General features: G+C 41.1%; 1 protein-coding gene across 1 annotated transcript in view; it reads left to right on the top strand.

The window, feature by feature from the left end:
• Positions 1-21,787, top strand: part of slc33a1 (solute carrier family 33 member 1) — a 50,640-nt gene that overhangs the window by 11,250 nt on the left and 17,603 nt on the right. Inside the window, exons 3-4 of the mRNA XM_072474405.1 lie at positions 10,614-10,804; positions 18,308-18,492. Coding sequence (XP_072330506.1) covers positions 10,614-10,804; positions 18,308-18,492 — 376 coding nt within the window. The remainder of the gene's footprint in view (positions 1-10,613; positions 10,805-18,307; positions 18,493-21,787) is intronic.

The raw sequence follows: 21,787 nt of genomic DNA, 5'->3' as shown, positions 1-21,787 counted from the left end.
TCTTCTTGGGTGTTGTGTGGTATGTGCAGGCTCAACAGTATATTGCTCCTTCCTGCCCCAACCCCACTGAGAATGTTCCAGTGATTAACATGGGCTTGACCATTTCCCTCACACCGAGCAGTTTCCTGCATCCCTTTCTCGTCTGCTTGTGCTCCAATCTATATTATCTGCTTATATCTGTATTTGAATATTTAACAAGAATTGTCCTGCTAGGTATCAGTTCTAATAATTTTGGAACCAGTTATTAATATATTAGTATTTTATGTTGCTTTCACTTTTTCTTTCAAATTTAGAGTACCCAATTATTTTATTTCTTTATTTTTTCCAATTGAGCAAATTAGCATGGCCAATCCATCTAACCTGCACATCTTTGGGTTGTGGGGGTGAAACATGGGGAAAATGTGCAAACACCACAAGGACAGTGACCCAGGGCCGGGATTCGAACCTGGGTCCTCAGCGCCGCAGTCCCAGTGCTAACCACTGTGCCACATGCCACCCCTTTATGTTGCTTTCACAAAGGATCTCCAGCCACCTTTGTCTAAGTGAGCAGATTGTAATTTTAACTAAATGTATGATTACTTAAAAAAACATTTTAAACAGAACCAACAACATTTTGTTTTTGTTACAATAAACTTCTCTCATATTTGTGCTTCCATCCTGGAACCTGGGATTTGAATCATAGAAGCAAAGGAGTTTAAAATTTAGAATAAGTCATTTGGCCATTTTATTACAAGCATAATCTGAAACCAATCCCACTGCTCTGTGGTTTTCCTGTTGTCCAATATCTTCCACTGCTTCAAATCGTGTTCCAATTTTCCCTTAAAAGATAACATTCCTTGATCCACCAACTGTGAAAAAATATCTCCGTGTTCATTGTTGATTTTAAATTAATGATCCCATCACTGACTAAAATTGTATTAAATTTCTCCGATACAACTTTCAATGACCATATGTTAGGGCAATCTGCACAATTGTTCAATGTCATCTTTTAATACACCTATATTCTCATTTCCACAATCCGTTTGTAAAAACTGATGCAAAATAATTAATGTATTTCCTGTATTATCTTTACATTCCACAATTAGACTCGCTTCTTCATCTCCGAGCAGCTCAACTGTTAATTTTCTATACTTCTGTATGCTCTATTTGCTTTCATGCCATCTGCTAGCTATATTTCATATTCCCCTTTCTGCACTGTTGCTTCATAGCACCAGGGTCCCAGGTTTCATTCCCGCTTGGGTCACTGTCTGTGCAAAGTCTGCACTTTCTTCCCGTGTCTGCGTGGCTTTCCTCCGGGTGCTCCGGTTTCCTCCCACAAGTCCTTAAAGACGTGCTTGTTGGACATTCTGAATTCTCCCTCTGTGTACCCAAACAGGTGCCTGAATGTGGCGACTAGGGGATTTTCACAGTAACTTCATTGCAGTGTTAACGTCAGCCTAAGTGTGACAATAATAAAGATGATTATTATTAATTTAAGTTGTGTTCAGAGCTAATGCAGAAAATCCTTTGCTGCATCGGAGGGGAGTCTTGATTTGATGCTTTAGTAGCAAAGGAATCAGCCAATAGTTTGGCAAACTAGAGTGGGGACCCTGAATTTGGCATTATTGAAATGAAGTTTATCCATTAAACTCTGTACATTGAATCCCCTTTCACTTTTTACCGGTCTCCAATTTTCAGATTCCCCACTGTGACCTGTTAGCTAATTTTGTTGCTTAGTTTGTTTTTATTCATTCATGGGTGTGGGCGTGCTGGCTAGGCCAGCATTTATTACACATTGCGAAGGTGGTGGTGAGCTGCTTTCTTGAACCGCTGCAGCCTATGTGGTGTAGGTACACCCACAGTGCCTTTGGGAGAGAGTTCCAGGATTTTGACCCAGCAACAGTGAAGGAACTGCGATACATTTCTAAGTCAGATGGTGAGTAGCTTGGAGGAGAACCTCCAGGTGATGGGTGTTCCCATGTGTCTGTTTCCCTTGTTCTTCGAGATGGTAGTGGTCGTGGGTTTGGAAGGTGCTGTCAAAGGAACCTTGGTGAATTCCTGAAGTGCGCCTTGTAGATGGTACACACTGCTGCAACTGTGCATTGGTGGTGGAGGGAGTGAATGTGGATGGTGTCAAGCGTCTCCAGTGTTGTTGAAGCTGCACTCTTTCAGCCAAGTGGAGAATATTCCATCGCACTCCTGACATGTGCCTTGTAGATGGTGGGTGAGGCTTTGGGGAGTCAGGAGGTGAGTTACTCACAGAATTCCTAGCCTTTGACCTACTCCTCTAGCCACAATATATGGTTCGCCCGGTTCAGTTTTTGGTCACTATTAACCCCTAGGATGTGGACCGTGAACTGAAGAATTCCAAAGGAGAGTCCTATTGGACTCAAAATGTTAACTGTTTTGCCACAGATGCTGCCAGACCTGCTGTGTTTTTCCAGCACGTTCTGTTTTTATTTCAGATTTCCAACATCTGCAGTATTTTACTTTTACACTCCTCTTTAAGTTTTGCATTGATCAGTTCAATATAGTAATAGAAAAGGACAATGTTGTGATCACTTTTTCATTGTTAACCTCTAGTTCACACTGAAAATTTTTCCATTTCCATTTATATTTCTTAATTGCATCTGTATGGATTTTGTTGCAACACCTAACAGCATCCTCACTCCAGTGTGCTGAGATTCCTTCAGTAACTGCCACACCACCCACTTCTCTCCCCAACTGTCATCTGAAAATGTTCAAACCTACATGTTTTAAGTGCTTAGTCCTATCCCAATCTAAACTGTCTTCTTTTGTAGCTCCTCTGTCACATCCCACTTGTTTACTTTTGTTGCTGCATTTTCTTCCTGTTTCTTATTTTCATTTTTTTCTATCCATTGTCTTTTCTGTAGCAGTGTTGTTATCTTTCACTATCTCATGTCCTCTTTCTTCTTTGACAAATGACTCACTGTTTACGCTTGGATTTGAGGCAGAAGGCTTAGTTGAAACAGAGGAAATGTTATTCAAGGACAGTTAAGGATCCTAAGTAACAAAAAGGTGGGACATCTCAATTCACTTTGTGCTGAGTCCACAGTATAAACTGCCTAAAATTGTAGTCTTGCATTTCTGAGTGTATAAGAATGATGATTAGAAATGTTCAGCTGCAATAATGTGAGTGTGTCTCTTAAGACAAAGTAGGAAGTTTGAGCTGCAGCTCTCTGTGCTAGATCTACAGAGGATGTTTATTATTCACAAAAGAGAATGTCCTTGAGAGATCAAAGAATCTCTTTGGGAGTTAAAAAACAATAAACTATTAGATTAGTTGGTGCATTCTCTAAGTCATCAGATAGTGAGGAGAAGTTAGATAAGCAGATTTTAAAATAAATTAGTATGGTGCAAGAACTATACAGTGATAATGGGGAATTTTAACTATTCCAGTATTGAATGGGACAGTTATTGCGATTGAGGGCTGAGGAGGGAAGAGACTTCTGTAGTATGTTCGGGAGAATTTTGATCAGTATGTTTCCTCCCCAACGAGGACGGAGAAACCTCTACATTGAATCCTTGGGGTGAAGTTGTTTCAATGGAGAATGTGATAATTGAGAAGCATCTTGGGAAGGTTTAGATCAGTTATTGTGAAGGAAAAGGAACAATCTAGAATTTAAAAAATTTAACTGGAAGTGGACTAATTTTACCAAGCTGTACAGGGGTCTGTTCCGGAGTCAGACTGGCCGGTAACAAAGGAGAAATGGGTAGCCTTTAAACAGCAGCTGATTCGGGTACAGTCTGGGTACGTTCCAATAATGGGAAAAGAAAGGACATCCAGAACCAGGGCTCTCTGGATGACAAAGGAGTTGAAGAATAGGATGGTTCAGAAAAGGAGTGTATGAAAGATGTCAGCTTGATATCCCAAGGGAGAATTAGGCTGAATTTATGTACAGAGGAGATAACTGAATTAACATGCGGAACAAGACAGTGCAAGAATAGATTGACAGCTAACTCAAAAAAGAATCCAAAGATCATCTAGAGACATAACATTTAAAAGACTGATCAAGGTCCTTGATCTAAGTAGGGATCGAAATGAAGATCGATTGGAGGCAACAGCAAGCATGTCAGCGGAACTAAAGGAGAACTTTGCATCATTGGTAATGGAGAAATTCAGTTTCCCTGAGAAAATCATCAGAATGGTTCAACAGATTCCTGATTGCATCCTCATGGGTGCCCTGGATTATGGTGAGTCGTCTGACCCATTCCCAGTCACTAATGGAGGGCTGTATGCTAGTACCAAACCTCTTCAGCATGTCTTTCTCCACCATGTTCCCCAATGCCATCCATGATGGTATTCCTGGCATTGATATTGAATATCGCATGGACAGGAAGCTGCACAATCTGAGACTCCAGGCAAAGATCTTCGCGATTCCTGTCTACCAGCAACTGCACGAACTGTCGGTTCCAACATGCGGAACGAGACATGGGTTGGAGAACAAGCCTGTACTAAATTGTATTCAATAACTGTCACCGTACAATCAGAATGAAGAAAATTGATGTACCAACCTACTCGAGGAAAGACCTATCTCGAGCCAAAGGTTTCAATCCATGACCAGAACCTGCCAGCATTAGATAAGTTCACTTATCTCTGCAGTGGCACTTTTGAACTGTTTCTGTTGATGACGAGATATGTGTAAGAATTGTCAAACCAAGTTGACATTTGGCAGACTTCAATCATCAGTCAGGGTACAAAGAGGAGCAAATCTGCCGACCAAACTAAAAAGCTATAGAGCGTTCACAGTGTCAGGGTCCCACTTTCGATTCCCAGCTTGGGTCACTGTCTGTGCGGAGGTCTCATGTTCTCCCTGTGTCTGTCTGCGTGGGTTTCCACAAGGTGCTCCAGTTTCCTCCCTCAGGTCCCGAACGAGGTGCTATTAGGTAATTTGGAAATTCTGAATTCTCCCTCCGTATATCTGAACAGGCGCTGGAATGTGGGTCTGGGGCTTTTCACAGTAACTTAATTGCAGCGTTAATGTAAGCCTACTTGTGACAATAAAGATTATTATTATCGTCCCACCCACCCTGCTGTACGCATATGAAACTTGGGACTGTGAACAAGCATCACTTCCAAGAAACTCAACCACGTTTATTGGAGCTGCATTTGGAAGCTTTGGAAGATCAGATAGCGAGACAAAATACCAGGCACCAAGGTGCGCAACTGAATTGGGATGGTCATGTAACCAGAATGCATGACACTGCTTCATCATAGAATCCGTCATAGAATTCCTACAGTGCAGAAGGAGGCCATTCGGCCCATTGAGTCTGCACAGACCCTCCAAAAATATCATGCTACCGAGGCCCAATTCCCCCACCCTATCCCTCTAACCCCGTAACTTCACCTAACCTTTGGACAGGAAGAGGCAACTTAGCATGGCAAATCCACCTAACCTGTCACGTTTGGACTGTGGGAGGAAACCGGAGCACCCAGGCAAACCCCATGCCTGGAGGAACCCCAAGCAGACTTGGGGCGAAGTGCAAACTCCACACAGTTGTTATACATTTTAGTTACCGTTGTATGAAGAATCAAAAGTCCTATTCCTTTTCACCGAACACCATTTATTTCACTTCCACAGCCTCTGCACAAAACTCTTAACAACTCCCCACCTGACCCAAGGGCCACCTGAAGTCCCTTTACATATCAGTGTCAATCATTGGATACTTAACATAAATGAGACAACTAATTGCCATGTCTCTTAATGCATTACTTAACTCTTAACCCATTACTTAACAGTCTCCCCTTCCTTGGAGAAAAAAATAATTAGGTGAAAACAAAATTTAAAGAAACTCAAAAACACATGCAATTTCCCCCCTTCTTTTTTTCCAATTTTTTTTTTTGGAAAAAAAAGTCACACAAACAGGTGTGTAACAATGTCCAAAAGTTAAATTTCTGTCAATATCTAAGATATATAAAAGGCCATATCCACCGCCTCTACAAAGCTTAACGTCTCAGCAGCCAAAGTGCTTTCGACCACTTTCCTTATTTTCTTTGTTTCCCACACAAGAGGACAACATTTACCATTGTTCCCCAAGAGGAACATTATAAAACCTCCTGTGCTTGATTTGCATAGGACGCATCACTATAAACTATGAAGTTCAAGTGCCTAAGGTCACCTAAAACCGGGAACCTCAAAACACACTTCTGCATTTTTAGTTTGGCCAAACGCTTTATTTGCTCTTATTATGTCTTCCACTTTGGCATCATTCATTTTTGTACTCCACTCTTTAAGACATCGAAACTCACGTCCGGTCTAGTCTGTCTACCTAACCAATTCAGTTGCCCAATTATACTTTGCAGTTGCTCTTTTCCATCTTTGAAACCTTGCATCTTTTTGTGAAAACCCGGCCACAAGTAATTGCTATTGGGCTGATGCTTTCCAAATAAGATTGCTGACGTAAAGTTGCCCCTAACTTAGTCTGTCCAATTTCCAGTCCAATATATTTAAATGCACCGGAAGCCTGACTTCCGACCCTGAATTCTTTCCTCAAACCAGAGATTACAAAAGCTTCAAAATCACTAGTCCCACCCCACAAAAATTATTTGACATACATCATAAAGATGCCAGAAAGGTTCCCTTTATAGTGCCAGTAAAACATTGCCGGATCTACTTTCAACTGGTAACAGCCTAACTTTAACAAAACTCACCTTACCGAAAAATACCAGACTCTAGATGCAACATTTAAACCACATACACATTTGTTCAACTTCCAGAATACCCCTTCTGTGTTAGCTGCTTCTTTAGGAGGACGGAGAAAAATGTCTCTCTGGAGCTGATGCACCTGCAAGAAGGCAGCTTTCATATCTATAGATTTTCATTCCCATGCCTTTGTGGCTAAAAGAAGATCTTTAAAATTAACCTTTCCTGCTGTAGGTGAATCTACCCTTAAATCCTGATCTAAGCTTTCTTCAAATCCCCTTGCCACAAGCCTGGCCTTTGCCTTATAAGTTCCATCCGGAATAACCTTTTCCGTGCAAATCCATCTGTGGGATAGAGCTCTTTGTCCCCTATCCGGTACTTCTGTGTATACCCCAAATTCACTCCAACTATGCAATTCTTGCTGTTTAGCATCTTTGATAACTTCATATAATTTTATTGGAAGCCAGCAAAATCTCACGTGCATGTGGGCTTCTACTCCTATTAGTATTCGTAGCCTTACTAATGTTCCGAGACCTTGATAAACTACGTCCCCTCTCCCTCCTGGTATCTCGTTCTGTACTGCTACTGCTTGATCGTTCCCTTCTGCTGTGGGATGTACTATCTGAACTGGCACTGTGTTTCTGTGACCTCCATTTTTGAACTTCGTGTTCCCAATCCATTGTCTTAACTCCCTCCCCTGAATGCTGTACATTCAACCAATGTTTATACTTTCCAGTGGCCTTCCCTGCTCTAATAACAGTTGCATCCTTCCATTGACTAGACCCTTCAGGCAAGTATGTCACCTTTGTACCAACATTTGGTAGTTGTCCTTTCGGAAAAATGGCCTTATCCCATCTTAAGGTCCACAGTCACAATGTCGTTAAAATCCCTGGCCAAAGGTTGGGTTACTATCGGTCGTGCTGGTGTCCTTCTGTACTTCCTACAAACTTCACAGCAATCACTAACCTGTTCTATCAGTTTAGAATAATCTTCATCCCATACCCCTGCATCCTTTAATAAATTTTTCAGCCTTCCGAGGAGACGGATGTGCAAATTGCCTGTGCAGTTTTAATACAACAAACATTTTATCAGCGAAAGTCCCATTTTCAACTGTCATTAAAACATCCTTAACCACTCTACTTGAAATATTATTTTTCAGTAATGGAATACAATAGTGTCCCGACTGTGTAAATTGTAAGTCCACCGTCTTTCCAAAAACTGTTGCCTTATCCAGTTTCATGTGTGCTTTCTTCGTCGACGGTCTGCTCAGAAGCAAAGGTATCTCACTTGATACTACATCCGTGCTAATGAAATGATTCAATCCGGCAATATTGCAAACGATCACCACTCTTTTCAGCGACTTCAGCGTATTATCATCCCCAAACCTGAAACTTGTGGAACTTTCAAATTCCTTTACCTTGTTATGACCTTTAGCATTCAAGGAGTCCAGGTAACATTTTAACCAGTCATTTCCACACACAGTAGATGTGCAGCCACTGTCCAATACAGCACAGTTGAAGGATTCTGCAACCAACACCCTCATTACCGGCATAAAACTGCTTGTTAATAGGACAATGTCTTCTCTCTGAACACTATATTTTTCCTCTTCTGACTCTTCCGTGTCATGTGTCGCTTCAAACACTCTATCATAACGTTTTGGACAGTTGAAAGCATAATGGTATTGAGAGTCACATCGATTTATCATGCCCCGTGCATTTCTGTGGTTCATCTTCCTATTGTAAGTTCTAACTGGGTTTCTGTCTTCATAATTTCCTTGTCTCAATCTCCTTCTATAGTCTTGAGCCCTGTTCGTAGACGTACAAGTTCGCCATCCTGTTCGTAGTGTATCTTCCATATTCTGCTTTGTAGCAGGCTGACCTATTTGAGTCATCAGAGCCATCGGAATCTAATGTTTCCCCAGAAACTTTTGTAAAGCTTTTGTCATCTGTTCGAATAAGGTATCCTTATCAGTAAACTGAACTCCTGTCAAAACCAGGAGCCTATCCATGTTGCTCACTCTAGCACAGTCAAGTAATTTAAAGGCCAACACAGACTGGAAATTCCAGGTTGAGTTTCTGCAGCCTTTTATATAGTCTTCCAAATTCCATAATATAGTCTTCCATGGAGAATTCCTCTATTTTCCGGAACTTATCAAATTCCGACCGTGCTTCAAACGCACTTAATAAGGCATCTTTCTTGTAAATCTTATCCATATAATGTAATAAAGTCTCCAGACCTTCTTCTGAGTCTAACTCTTCCAATTCCAGCTCAGAAAGCACTTTGTTTCGGATTTTACTGTCATAAGGTAGAGAGAGCCAATGCCATACCTTGTTTTCTCTTTCCACTGCACTTCACCATTGGTCGTACGATTCCCTTTCAGAAAATAAGGGGGGATAGTCATATCCAGCCATCTTTATCCCGGGTTCAGCCATGTATCTTTTTTTTTTTCCTTCTCACTCACTCCTTGGTTTGATCAGGAAAAGTTGTATCTTTCAAACCTTCACATTTGCCCAGCAACCATTCTCTGCTACCATTGTTATACGTTTTAGTTACCATTGTATGAAGAATCAAAAGTCCTATTCCTTTTCACCAAACACCATTTTGTTCACTTCCACAGCCTCTGCACAAAACTCTTAACAACTCACCACCTGACCCAAGGGCCACCTGAAGTCCCTTTACATATCAGTGTCACTCATTGGATACTTAACATAAATGAGACAACTAATTGCAATGTCTCTTAATACATTACTTAACTCTTAACCCATTACTTAACACAGTCACCCAAGGTTGGAATTGAACCTGGGTCTCTGGCACTCTTGAGGCAGCAGTGCTAACCAAAGCAAATGTTCTATAGACAGCTGAGTCTAGGGCGCAGACACATGGTGGTCAAAGGACGTATTACAAGGACACTTTGAAAACTTCACTTAGTTTTGATACCAAGTCCTGGGAGAAGTTCTCCCAGAGTCATTGCACCTGGCACAAACAAAAAAGATGGTCCGACCTCCTTCAATAGCAAATGCAAAATAGAGGCAGAGAGAAAACACAAGGAAAGGAAATCCCAAGCAAGCAACTCACTCGGAACTCAATTATCTGCAATATCCTGTTCTATTTGCAGCAGAGCCTTCTAGGCCCAGATCAGCCTTGGTAATCATCTACATATGCACAGGAACCCTACCAAACAACCCAGATGATATAAATGATCACATTTGCCTTGAAGGATGAACAATAAGATGAAGTGGATAAGCTGGGTTGTTCTCCTTAAAGCAAAGGTTAATAGAAGATTTATTATACGTTGGGTTTGAATAGAACAGTAAGTTTTTAAAAAATAAAAAAAAAAACAATTTCCAGTGGATGGTGGGTCAATACCCAGAGAGCACAGATTTAAGCTGATTGGCAAAAGAACTGGAGACATGATGGAAAACTTTGTTCTGCAATTTACTAGGATTTGGATTGCACTCTGACCAGTTGGTGGTTACAGATTCAATAGTGATCTTCAAAAAGAAACTGGATAAATACTTGGAGAAAAATTGCAGGGATATTGGGAAATAGTAATTATGTGGGATTAACTGGATTGCTCTTGCCAATGGCCTCCTTCTCAGCTGCTCAATTCTGATTCAAGACATTGCGTACAAGAATGAATATCAATTCTTATATTGCAATATCACCCCCATCCAATAGCCAATTTTAAATACAGGGGCTTCTTTGCCACAGGACATGAATTGGTATTGAGCTCGTCCAAAAGCTTTTGAGTTTTCTGTGGCACCTTTGCCGCAGTAGGATAGTTTTTCCTTAACTAGTGCATGCAAGTAATGGGGTAGGTTTTCTTGTGCACCTTGGGCATGACACAGGAAAAAAATAGGACCTGATTTATCAGTTTATACTTGTTCGGTTTTCCATGTCATCTCAGCATTTTGTGCAGAGAAGTTCTAGTTTTTTCATGCACCTTTTTTTAAACTTCCCTACTTTTAGGTTTTCTCGTTTTCTGGGGAATAGTTTTCATGGTGTCAACAACCTTGGTTATGATATTTAAAAAGGAGAACTTGGGACAAACATCGCTACATGTTTCTCAGCAAGGAATCAAGGAAACCTACAAGTCGCTCATCTGTATAGTAAAGTTACCTGCTGTCTTAAATTTTTGCATCATGTTGCTGACAGCAAAAGTAAGCTGATTTAACTTAAATGGTTTAGAAAAATCTTGAAAACCTTATTGCAAATATTTTGTGTGATGTTTGAGTGGTAACTTGCAGTTTGATAAGTTAATTTTCAGCTTGTTAATCACAAAAATAAGCATTTTTAATCAGTGACTCCATTTGTGAAGAAACTGATTTGAAATAACTGAATATAACTTTAACACTACACCAAATCATTTACTATATTGGTGTACCATTATCAATTAACATTTTATGGAATCTTTTCCTGTTTTGTCTATGGATTAGGTTTGCTTTTAGCTTGTTTTTTAAATAAATTTAGCGTACCCAATTCATTTTTTCCAATTAAGGGGCAATTTAGCGTGGCCAATCTACCTAGCCTGCACATCTTTGGGTTGTGGGGGCGTAACCCACGCAAACACGGGGAGAATGCAAACTCCACACGGACAGAGCCGGGATCGAACCTGGGACCTCGGCGTTGTGAGGCATCAGGGCTAACCAACTGCGCCACCGTGCTGCCCTCACTTTTAGCTTGTTAATGCTAAAAAATAAATTAAAATAGCAATGTTCAAAAGTGTTTGAGCTAGGGGGCAGCACGGTGGTGGAGTGGTTAGCATTGCTGCCTAACGGCACCGAGGTCCCAGGTTCGATCCCGGCTCTGGGTCACTGTCTGTGTGGAGTTTGCACATTTTCCCCGTGTTTGTGTGGGATTCGCCCCCACAACCCAAGGATGTGTAGGCTAGGTGGATTGGCGACGCTAAATTGCCCCTTAATTGGAAAAAAGTTTAATTGGGTGCTCTAGCTGTTTAGCACGGGGCTAAATCGTTGGCTTTGAAAGCAGACCAACGCAGGCCCGTAACAGCCTCCCCGAACAGGCGCCGGAATGTGGCGACTAGGGGTTTTTCACAGTAACTTCATTGGAAGTCTACTTGTGACAATAAGCAATTTTTATTTCATTTTCATTTCATTTCAAATTTCATTGGAAGTCTACTTGTGACAATAAGCGATTTTCATTTCATTTTCATTTCATTTCAAATTTATAAAAAGGAAAAAAAAAGTGTTTGAGCTAGATTAGTTTTTGCTTTCATTGGCCAAGATTTTTTTCTAAAAGAAATGTTAGGGTAGAATATCTGTGAGGCACAATTGGCGATCTGGATGTGAAGTACATCAAATTGCACTAGTTTTGAGAAGTGATCTCCCAGAGACTGCAGCTGTAAATGGAGATATCACAAATTTACAGTTTTAACACGTCTGTATATAAACTGATATTAACTTTTTTTTAAATATACAAAATAACCATTTAATTAGTAAACAGCAGTTAACCTTTTAATAAATAAAACATTTGAAAGCCTTTAAAACATGCCATTAGTTCCTTTGCTATCAAATGAACCAGCTTAATATAAAATGTCTCCATGAAGCCTGCAAATGGATGCAATTATCAGAAACTTGGAAAATCAATTAATTCAATTTGGGGTGGTGGGGGCAGTTTTCTAGGCAGGCCAGCTTCTAGCTGATGTATTTTAAACTAGTTCAAACAATGTAGAAACCCAAATTCAGCTGAATGTAATTTTCATTTAAAATTTACCAAGTTTTGCTGATTCAATGAATTGCACCACAAAAAAATAGTGCAACTGAGCAGAAACTCTGTGCCAATGTTTATTTTTTAAATTCATTTATGGGATGTGAGCATCACTGGCTGGACCAGCATGTATTGCTTATCCCTAACTGCCCTTCATTTCAGAAGGCATTTGAGTCAACCACATTTCTGTGGATCTGGAGTCACATGTAGGCTAGACCAGGTAAAGACGGCAGATTTCCTTCCTTAAAGGACATGAGTGAGCCGGAAGGGTTTTTATGACAATGTAACGGTTTTATACAATGTCAGTATTTCTTGTTTTGGATGGTATTTTCTTTGGTAAATGAGTGTGCACTTCTAAAACACACTATAAACATTTTTGTGTCTGTGCATATAAAATAAGATCTTTCATTGAGAGTAATTTCAAATATTACTGCAGGGAATTTACAAGGGTTCTCTTGGTCGTCCTTTGTAACTTCAGACATACAGTTTACATGATATATCTGGTGTAAAACTACAATGCTCGATCATAAAAGCCCTCTGGATGAAATTTCTGGAGTACTATTTTAGTGGTGTTACAAATGGCCACAGATAACAAGGGGAATGTGAAATTCAGCAGTAAATTTCTTAATTGCTTCTGACCAATTGTGCAAGTTCCTTTTATTTCTGGATACCACATTGCTCACATTTAATCCACCTGGGTCCATCTTGATTTTCAAGTAAATAACCCAATGATCTCGTTTTCATAAAAACTGTCGTAATGGTTAACGTGGAGGGGTGTCTTAGTCGGTTGTTAACTTAGAAACAAAAGTATATGTTAGATTTGTGAAATTTATAACATTTTCATATGTAATTAGAGTTGATTGTTGATGACTTTCATACAATCCAAAAATTAATTATGCAAGTGTTGAATTTGTTTATTTTATGTGGCACATATGCCCCAAGACAATCAAGTACATATTTCAGGCTGTACAGTAAAAGAGCAGTCAACTGAACATGCAGTGTCAACAAAACTGAGTTGAGCTTTAAGTAAATATTTTTTAATTTCTGAGGCATGAAAATTAGTACTTTAAAGCTGAATGTTTCAGAACTCTGAATTTTATTTTTTTCCTGATTGCCATTGACTAATTTTTAATACCATCTATTTATGTGGCTGGCCCAGTTAAACTTGTGATCACTGGTGACCCGAGGAAGTTAACGATGCTGGGACTAGTGTATAAGTAGGGTGAACTTTAAACTAAATAATAGGGGAAAGGGATCATTTGAGAGGAGGTGTGATAAATCAAAGGGAAACAGTGAGGTAATAGAGTAGGGGAGCAATTTTTTATTTCACAGGATGTGGGCATTGCTGGCTGGGCCAACATTTATTGCCCATCCCTAATTGAGCAGGTAGTGGTGAGCCTCTTTTTAAAATTTATTTTATTTATAAAAAAAAAAAAAAAAAAAAAAATTTTTTGACCTGCATTCCATGATAGCACAAATAGAAATAACAGCATGACCTGATAGGCATTACAGACACATGGCTGGGAGCTGAATACGGAAAGGTATTTGACATTTTGAAAAGTCCAAGCTAGGAACAGGTGCTGGAGTAGCTCTATTGGGTAAGGATGTCATGAGTACAGTAGTGAGAGCTTAGCTTGAAAGAGCAAGATTTTAGAATCAGTTTGGGTTAAGAAATGGGAAAGGCAAGAGGTCACTTGTGGAAGGGGTTTCTCGATTCTCGAACAGCAGTTACACTATAGGATGGAGTCTACAGGAAGAAATATATGGGACACATAAGAAATGTACCACACAAATCATGGATGACTTTATGGGTGAATTAAATAGGTAAAGGACCTTGGAAAATGAGTTTGCGTGTATCCAAGACAATTTCTTAGAGCAGTATGTTCTAGAGCCAACCAGGGGGCAGGCTACTCTAGACCTGGTAATGTGCAACGAGACAAGATTAATCAATAACCTCATGGTAAAAGTGTTTGTAGGTGATCATAGCATGATCAAACCTCATGTTAATTTTGAAGGGGAAAAATGTGGATCTAAGATTAGCATTTAAACCTAAATAAAGGTAACTGTAAGGACGTGAGGATAGAGTTGACTGATACAGTCGCGATATAGTGGCAGAATTTTAAGGGGATATTTAATGGCATCAGCAAAGACTTCTCCCAGTGAGAAAGAAAGATTATTTGAAAAAGATGCATAATCCGTGGTTAAAAATAGGAGTTTAAGGATTGTTATCAAGTTGAAAAAAGTACTGCAGAAATCTGCAAAGATTAGGTAGGTCAGAAGATTGGTCAGATTTTAAGAACCAGCAAAGAATGACTTTATTTTTTAAAATGGAGGGAGAAAGTAAAGTATGAAAGAAAGCTAGCTTGTAATACAGAAACGTATAGCAAGAGTTTCTACCCATATTTAAATAGGAATAGAGGAACTAACTCTAGAATAAATGCAAAATACTGGAGATCTGCAACAAAAACAAAGTGCTGGAAAACCGCAGCAGTTCATGTTCTAAAGAAGAGCTATATTGCAACATAGCTTTTTTCTTTCCACCATTGTTGTCTGATCTGCTGAATTTTTCCAGCACTTTCTCTTTTTCATACTAAAGCTTGTATTGATCCTCTAGAAGGTGAGTCTGGGGAATTGATAATGAAAAACAAGGAAATTGGGACCTCCTAGAAGGTGAGTCTGGGGAATTGATAATGAAAAACAAGGAAATGATGGAGTTGTTGAACAGGTATTTGTTTTCACTGGAGAAAACTTTGACAACTTTCCAAAAATATTTGAAAATGAGGAGGTGAAAGAGAGTGAGGAATTTAAACCAATCACCATTTCTAGGGAGAAGTATTGGGGAAAATAATTTGACCTAAAAGCTGACAAGTCCCCAGGACAGGATAGGGTGTTAAAAGAGTTGGCTGCAGAGATAGTTGATGCATTGGTTATTATCTTTCAAAATTCTTTAGATTCTGAAAATAGAAAATGTAACACGTTTTTTTCAAAAGAGATGGGAGACAGTCAGGCCAATTAGCCTAACATCTGTAATTGGGAAATTACCAGAATCTAATATTAAGGTGCTTCTAGCAGGATACTTAGAAAATCGTAATACAATCAAACAGAGTCAATATGGTTTTATAAGTAGAATGCATGGTGGATAAAGGAGAACCTGCACATGAGGTATACTTCGATTTCCAAAAGGCATCTGATAAGGTGCCACATCAAATGTTAATACACATGGTGCAAGGTGTCACATATTAGCATGGATAAGGGATTGGCTAGCTAACAGGGGGTAAAGAGTAAGGATAAAATAAGTCATTTTCAGGTTGGCAAGCGGTAACTAGTAGAGTGCCACAGGATCAGTTTGAGGGCTATTTACAATCTTTATCAATGACCTGGATAGAGAGACTGTATGTATGCTAGCTAAATTTGCCGATGACACCAAGATAGGTCGGAAAATAAGTTGTCACTAGAAGGCAGGGAGTCTGCAAAGGGACTTGGATGGGTTAAGCGAGTAGACAGAAATTTGGCAATTGGCAGTATAAAGTGGGAAACTGTGAACTTGTCCACTTTGGCAGGAAGAATAGAAAAGCAGTACGACTATTTAAATAGAGAGAGATTGCAGAACTCAAGTGGTCCAGAGATATCTGGATGTCTTGGTACATGAATCACAAAACATTAGTATGCAGATATAGCAAGTAATTGGGAAGGCAAATGGTGTTTATAGCACTGAAAGGGCATTTAACAGTGACTTGTTTCTGTGCTGTAATTCTATTTATTACTATTCCGAGTGCAACTTTCTAAAATTCTGAAATTCACCGTAATGAACCATTTTCCATATTCTTGATATCTGAGGCTTGATTGTTATCTCAGTGGCAAATAGAAACTGAGAAGTTTTGAAATCAAGTTTGTTCTCCGCCTGTGCACTTCCATGTCGGAACTGCATTCTGGATCAGCTTTGCTGCAGACTCATTAGGGGGAAGGTGGGGTTGGGAGAGTTGGGGGAGGGAGACTGTTGTTGGGGACTACGGGTGATTCCTGATTCCTTTTTGTTATTTGTTTATGTTGACATGCGGGCTCATGTTTAGGGGTTTGGTGGGAGGATGGGATTGTTGTTATTGATATGGGGATTGACATTGCATTCGTTACTGATTAATGGTTATTGTTGGGTGTAAATTTGGGTGAAAATGTGAAAAAAGGAGAAGAATAAAAATATTTATAAAAAAGGTTTACCAGGCATAACCTACCCACAAATCTATGCCGATTCTCTATTCAGCTGAGAATTTTCAAGGTGATTGAATGCCCTCTCCTTAATTATAGACTCTAACAATTTCCCAACAAAGCTGTTATGCCAACCTGTCTCTAATTCCCTATTTTCCCTCTGTCGCCTTTCTTAAATAGAGTGCCATGAGCAACTTGCCAATCAAAGGAACGATTCCTGAATTAAGAGTACTTTGGGAGTTTGTATTTGGGGAATTAACAATGTTCTGAACTACTTCCATTTTAAGACTATAAGCCATTCGGCCCATCATGTCTGCTCCACAATTCAAAAAATTATGATTGATCTGATATGACAATCCTCAACTCCACTTTCCCACCTTATCCCCATAGCCCTTGATTCCCTAACTAATTAAACATCTGTCTATCTCAGCCTTGAACACATTTAACCACCCAGCCTCTATAGCTCTCTGGTAAAGAATTCCACAAGTTCGCTACTCTTGACAGAAGAAATTCCTCCTCATCTCTATCTTAAATGGGATTATGCCCGCTGGTCCTAGATTCCTCCACAAGGGAAACAACCTCTCAGCATCTACCCTGTCAAGCCCCCCTGAGAATCCTATATGTCTCAATAAGGTCATACCTCATTCTTCTAAACTCTAATGAGTACAGGCTCAACCTACTTAACCTCTCCTCATAAGAAAGTCCCTCCATCCCCAGGATCAACCTAACAAACCTTCTCTGGACTGCCTCCCAATGCCAGTAAATCTTTCCTTGGAGAAGCGGACCAAAACTATTCACAGTATTCCAGCTGTAGTCTAACCAGTGCCTCCTGTAGTACTAGCAAGACTTCCCTATTGTTATACTCCATTTCTGTTGAAATAAATTTTCACTCTGAACATTACAGTTATCAGTTCTCAAGTGGTCCATGATGCCCCTGACCACCCTCTTCTAATATAATTTAAAAATTATATTGATGTCCCCTGCAGACTTGTTTTCATACTCCAACTTTGTAGCTCTTGCAATCTGTTTCATCACCTTTTTCTGTTCTTTGCAGCCTCCCCAGTTTCCAGGATCCATGCAACTTTTTGCCTTTCATATTGAAAAGAAGTTTCAAAGTCAATACTCTTAAGTTTGAGTATTTTCTTCCAAAAAGATTAGTGAGAAAAATCAACTTAGAAACACCTTTCCTAGACTTTTATTCACCTCTTTCCTTTGAGTACTGAAACTACAAATATTTTTGTAATGTATATACAAAAGTTATTATATCAATATCAGGGATGGGCAATAAAAATGCTGGCTTTCCAAATGGTGCCACAACTCATGAAATAATTTTTTAAAAACTATGTTGTTGTGACAAAGAACATTTCATGCAATCTATGTGTAATCAATGATCTCTTGACAGTTGAAAATAATTTTACTATTGGTCACCCAAATTCCACTCTAACTAGTGATCTCCCATTGGGAATTTACTCAAATATGACAAGACAACCATCAAAATTGAAATTAAAAGCTAGGCAGAACATGAGAACAATGTTGAAATACATGCTTGCATTTGCATAATGACTGGTCTGCGTGTTGAGAGTCACAGAAATTTGAGCCAAATATTTACTGCTTCATTTAGGAAAGTTCATTTTTTGTTAGAATGTAATGCAAGATAAGATATGTTTTTAAATCTGAAGAAATATTTTTATAGACTATGTAAGTTGTTAAGTTTTCAATGACTACATTTACAGATTGGATTCTCAGCTGCTGATGAAGTAACTGGACTGAAGTTGGTTGAATTTGGTGTGCCTAAAGAGCAGTTGGCTATCCTTGCAGTGCCTATGGTTCCTCTGCAAATATTATTTCCATTTGTGATAAGCAAATACACAGCAGGTCGAAAACCTCTAGACGTCTTTTACTGGGCAATGCCATTTAGGTAATGTATCCTTCTCTTTCATTTGAAAGGCGGTGGGCACAAAAAGTGAGGATTCGGATAGACATTTTAATTTTGTTGTCGACTGCATGTACTAATGTCAGTCTTCAGTACAACTGACAGAATATTGTCAAGTCCCATAGCCTTTGCAGTATTCACATGGAGTGAATTGAATTGGCTGGAGACTGGCATCTGTGATACTGGGGACCTCCGGAGGATGCCGTGACTGATCAAGCACGTGACACTTCTGGCTGAAGATTGTAGCAAATGACTCAGCCTTATCTTAAGCACTGATGTGCTGGGCTCCCTCATTATTTTTGTTAAAATATTTTTATTAAGGCATTTTTCAGATACATTAAATACAACCAAGACCAGAATAAGAACAAACCGGAAACCTCATAACAAATAAATAACACCCAACCCGCCCTCCCCTCCCTCCCGCTGACATCTTAACTGTCCTTGAAGAAGTCATTAACGGCTTCCACCTCCGGGAAAACCCATCCACTGAACCTATCACGGCAAACTTAATTTTTACAGCCGAAGGAACTCAGCAAGGTCGCTCACCGAAACCCCGGCTTCGGAGTCCCCCGAGTCTCTCCACCCCAACAAAATCAGTCTGCGGGCTACCTCTGAGGCACGGCCAAGACATCGGTCCCCCTCGCCTCCTGGACTCCCGGGTCTTCCGACACTCCGAATATCACCACTTCTGGACTCGGGGCCACCTTCACCTTCAGCACCTCTGCGAACCCCTGCCAGAACCCCTTCAGCTTCGGACATGCGCAAAACATGTGAGCATGGTTCGCAAGCCGCCCCGTGCACCGTCTGATGTGTTGGGTGTTCTGGATCACATACTGGTCACCAACACTTGAAGTAGTGCAACACTATTTTATTAAAAGGTTAACTATTTAAACATTACTTGAACTGTGGGTAAATACGATATCAGCTTTAACTAAAGACCTTTGCCTTGTCCTAACCAGTTGATGCACTCAGCACATGGTGAATGTCTGTGTTGCAGGCTGTGAGCTCTGTGCTCCTAGCGAGCTGCTACTCAAATGAGCGGGAACTCTGATGTCCCCTGTCTTTATAGTGCGCGTGCTCTCACTGGTGATTGGCTGCGGTGTTGTGTATGTTGATTGGTCCCACTGTGTCCATCAGTGTGTGTCTGCACCATGATATACTGGTGTATATTATGACACTGTCCACACCTATTGTTCTCCCCGTGTCTGCGTGGGTTTCCTCCGGGTGCTCCTGTTTCCTCCCACAGTCCAAAGATGTGTAGGTTAGGTGGATTGCCCATTCTAAATTACCCTTCGTGTCCAAAAAGGTTCGGTGGGGGTTATGGGGATAGGGTGGAGGTGTGGGCCTAAGTAAGGTGCACTTTCCAATGGCTGGTGCAGACTCGATGGGCCTGCTTATCCTGGTCTTATGCACCCTATGCACTACCTTGAATTGAATAAGGCTAAGCGTAGCACACAAGGAAGATGCATTCACCCTCCCCAAGGCCTCCTCCCACAACCCAGTCTCCATTTCCACTCCCAACTCCTCCTCCCACATCCGTATAGCTTCTCCTATCGGGACTCCCTCCCAGTCCATTAACTCCTTTTAAATCTCAGATACCTTACCCTCACCCACTCCTGCTTTCAATACCACCTTACCCTGTAGCCCTGGGGGCGGCAAGTCGGGAAAGGACGGCACCTGCTTCCTCACATAATTGCGTACCTGTAAGTACTGGAACCCATTCCCACTGGGCAGCTACTCTTCCAATTCCTCTAAAATTGAAAAGCTGCCCCCCCACAAAAAGGTCTCTAAATCTTTAAACCCTGTGTCCAAGCCCCCTGGTGCAAATCCATGATTCCCGCAGATCGGTGCCAACACCAAGGCACCCTCCAACCTCTGATGCTTCCGCCACTGTCCCCACATCCACAGGGCTGCCACTGCCACAGGGCTCGTGGAGTACTTGGCCTGCGAGAATGGCAGAGGTGCTGTCAACAAGGGAACAAGCCCCTAAGCTTGTGCCCTTACAAGAGACTGCCTCCATCCACTCTCATGCTGACCACTCCCCCACCACCTACTTCCTAACCATGGCTCTATTAGCTGCCCAGTGATAATTTATATTTGGCAAGGCCAGCACGCCTTCTCTCTCTCTTTCTTCCCCACCCACCCCCTGCGTCCCTGCTCGCAACAGCACCTTCTTTACCTGTGGAAATTTGCTCATCAGAATGTTCATTTTCCTGAAGAAAGACTTTGGGATGAAGATCGGGAGGTTCTGGAAAATAATTAAAAGCCTCGGGAGTACCGTTATCTTCACTGTCTGCACCTGCCCCGACAGCGACAACGGGAGCACGTCCCACTTCTTAAAATCTCCCCTCATCTGTTCCACCAACTGCGGCAAATTCAATTTGTGTAGTTGTTCCCAGCCACGTGCCACCTGGATGCCCAGACACCTAAAGCTCAACCCCATCACTTAAAATCGCAGCTCGCCCAACCTCCTCTCCTGCCCCTTGCCTGGATTGGGAAGACGTTGCTCTACCCCATGTTTAACTTGCATCCGGAAAACTAGCCGAATTCCTCGAAAATATTCATAATTCTCCCAATACCTCCCAGTGGATCCGATATGTAAAGCAGCAGATTGTTCTCATATAGCGAGACCCTATGCTCCACCCCACAATATTCCCCCTCCAACTTCTTGACACTCCTAAGCGCCATTGCCAGTGGCGGTGCTAATCGCCAAGGCAAAAAGCAACGGGGAGAGTGGGCATTCCTGCGCCATAGTCCCAAATACCCTGTACTCACCTGATTCGTCCTTACACTCTCTACCAACGCCCTATAGAGCAACCGGATCCAGTCCACAAACCTCTGCCCGAACCGTCTCAGTACTTCCCACTGACACTCCCTTTCCACCCGATCAAATGCCTTCTCCGCCTCCATAGCGACTGCCACCTCCACATCCTGTCCTTACAGGGGCATCTTTATTACGTTTAATAACTGCCTAACATTAGCCGACAGATACCTTCCCTTTACAAACCCCGTCTGGTCCTCCCCTATCACTTCGGCACACAGTCCACAATTTGCAAGGCCAAGACCTTTACCAGCAGTTTGACAGCTGTGATATTCTCCTGTACCTTGGGGAACTCCAACCCATCTAGTATTCGTCACGTCTCTTTCTCTCCTCTCACCCCCCCCCCCCCCAAAGCTGGTGGCTCTTATTCATAGAACCACGTAAAATTCCCCAAACCCCATTCACCCCCACAGGATCTCGAGCCACTCTTTCCCCCCCATCTTTCATCTTTCCAATCTC

The sequence above is a fragment of the Scyliorhinus torazame genome, chromosome 14 (assembly GCF_047496885.1).
Source record: "Scyliorhinus torazame isolate Kashiwa2021f chromosome 14, sScyTor2.1, whole genome shotgun sequence".
Classification (NCBI taxonomy): Eukaryota; Metazoa; Chordata; class Chondrichthyes; order Carcharhiniformes; family Scyliorhinidae; genus Scyliorhinus; species Scyliorhinus torazame.
The sequence above is the reverse complement of the archived record's forward strand: the minus strand, read 5'-3'. Positions and strand labels throughout refer to the sequence as shown.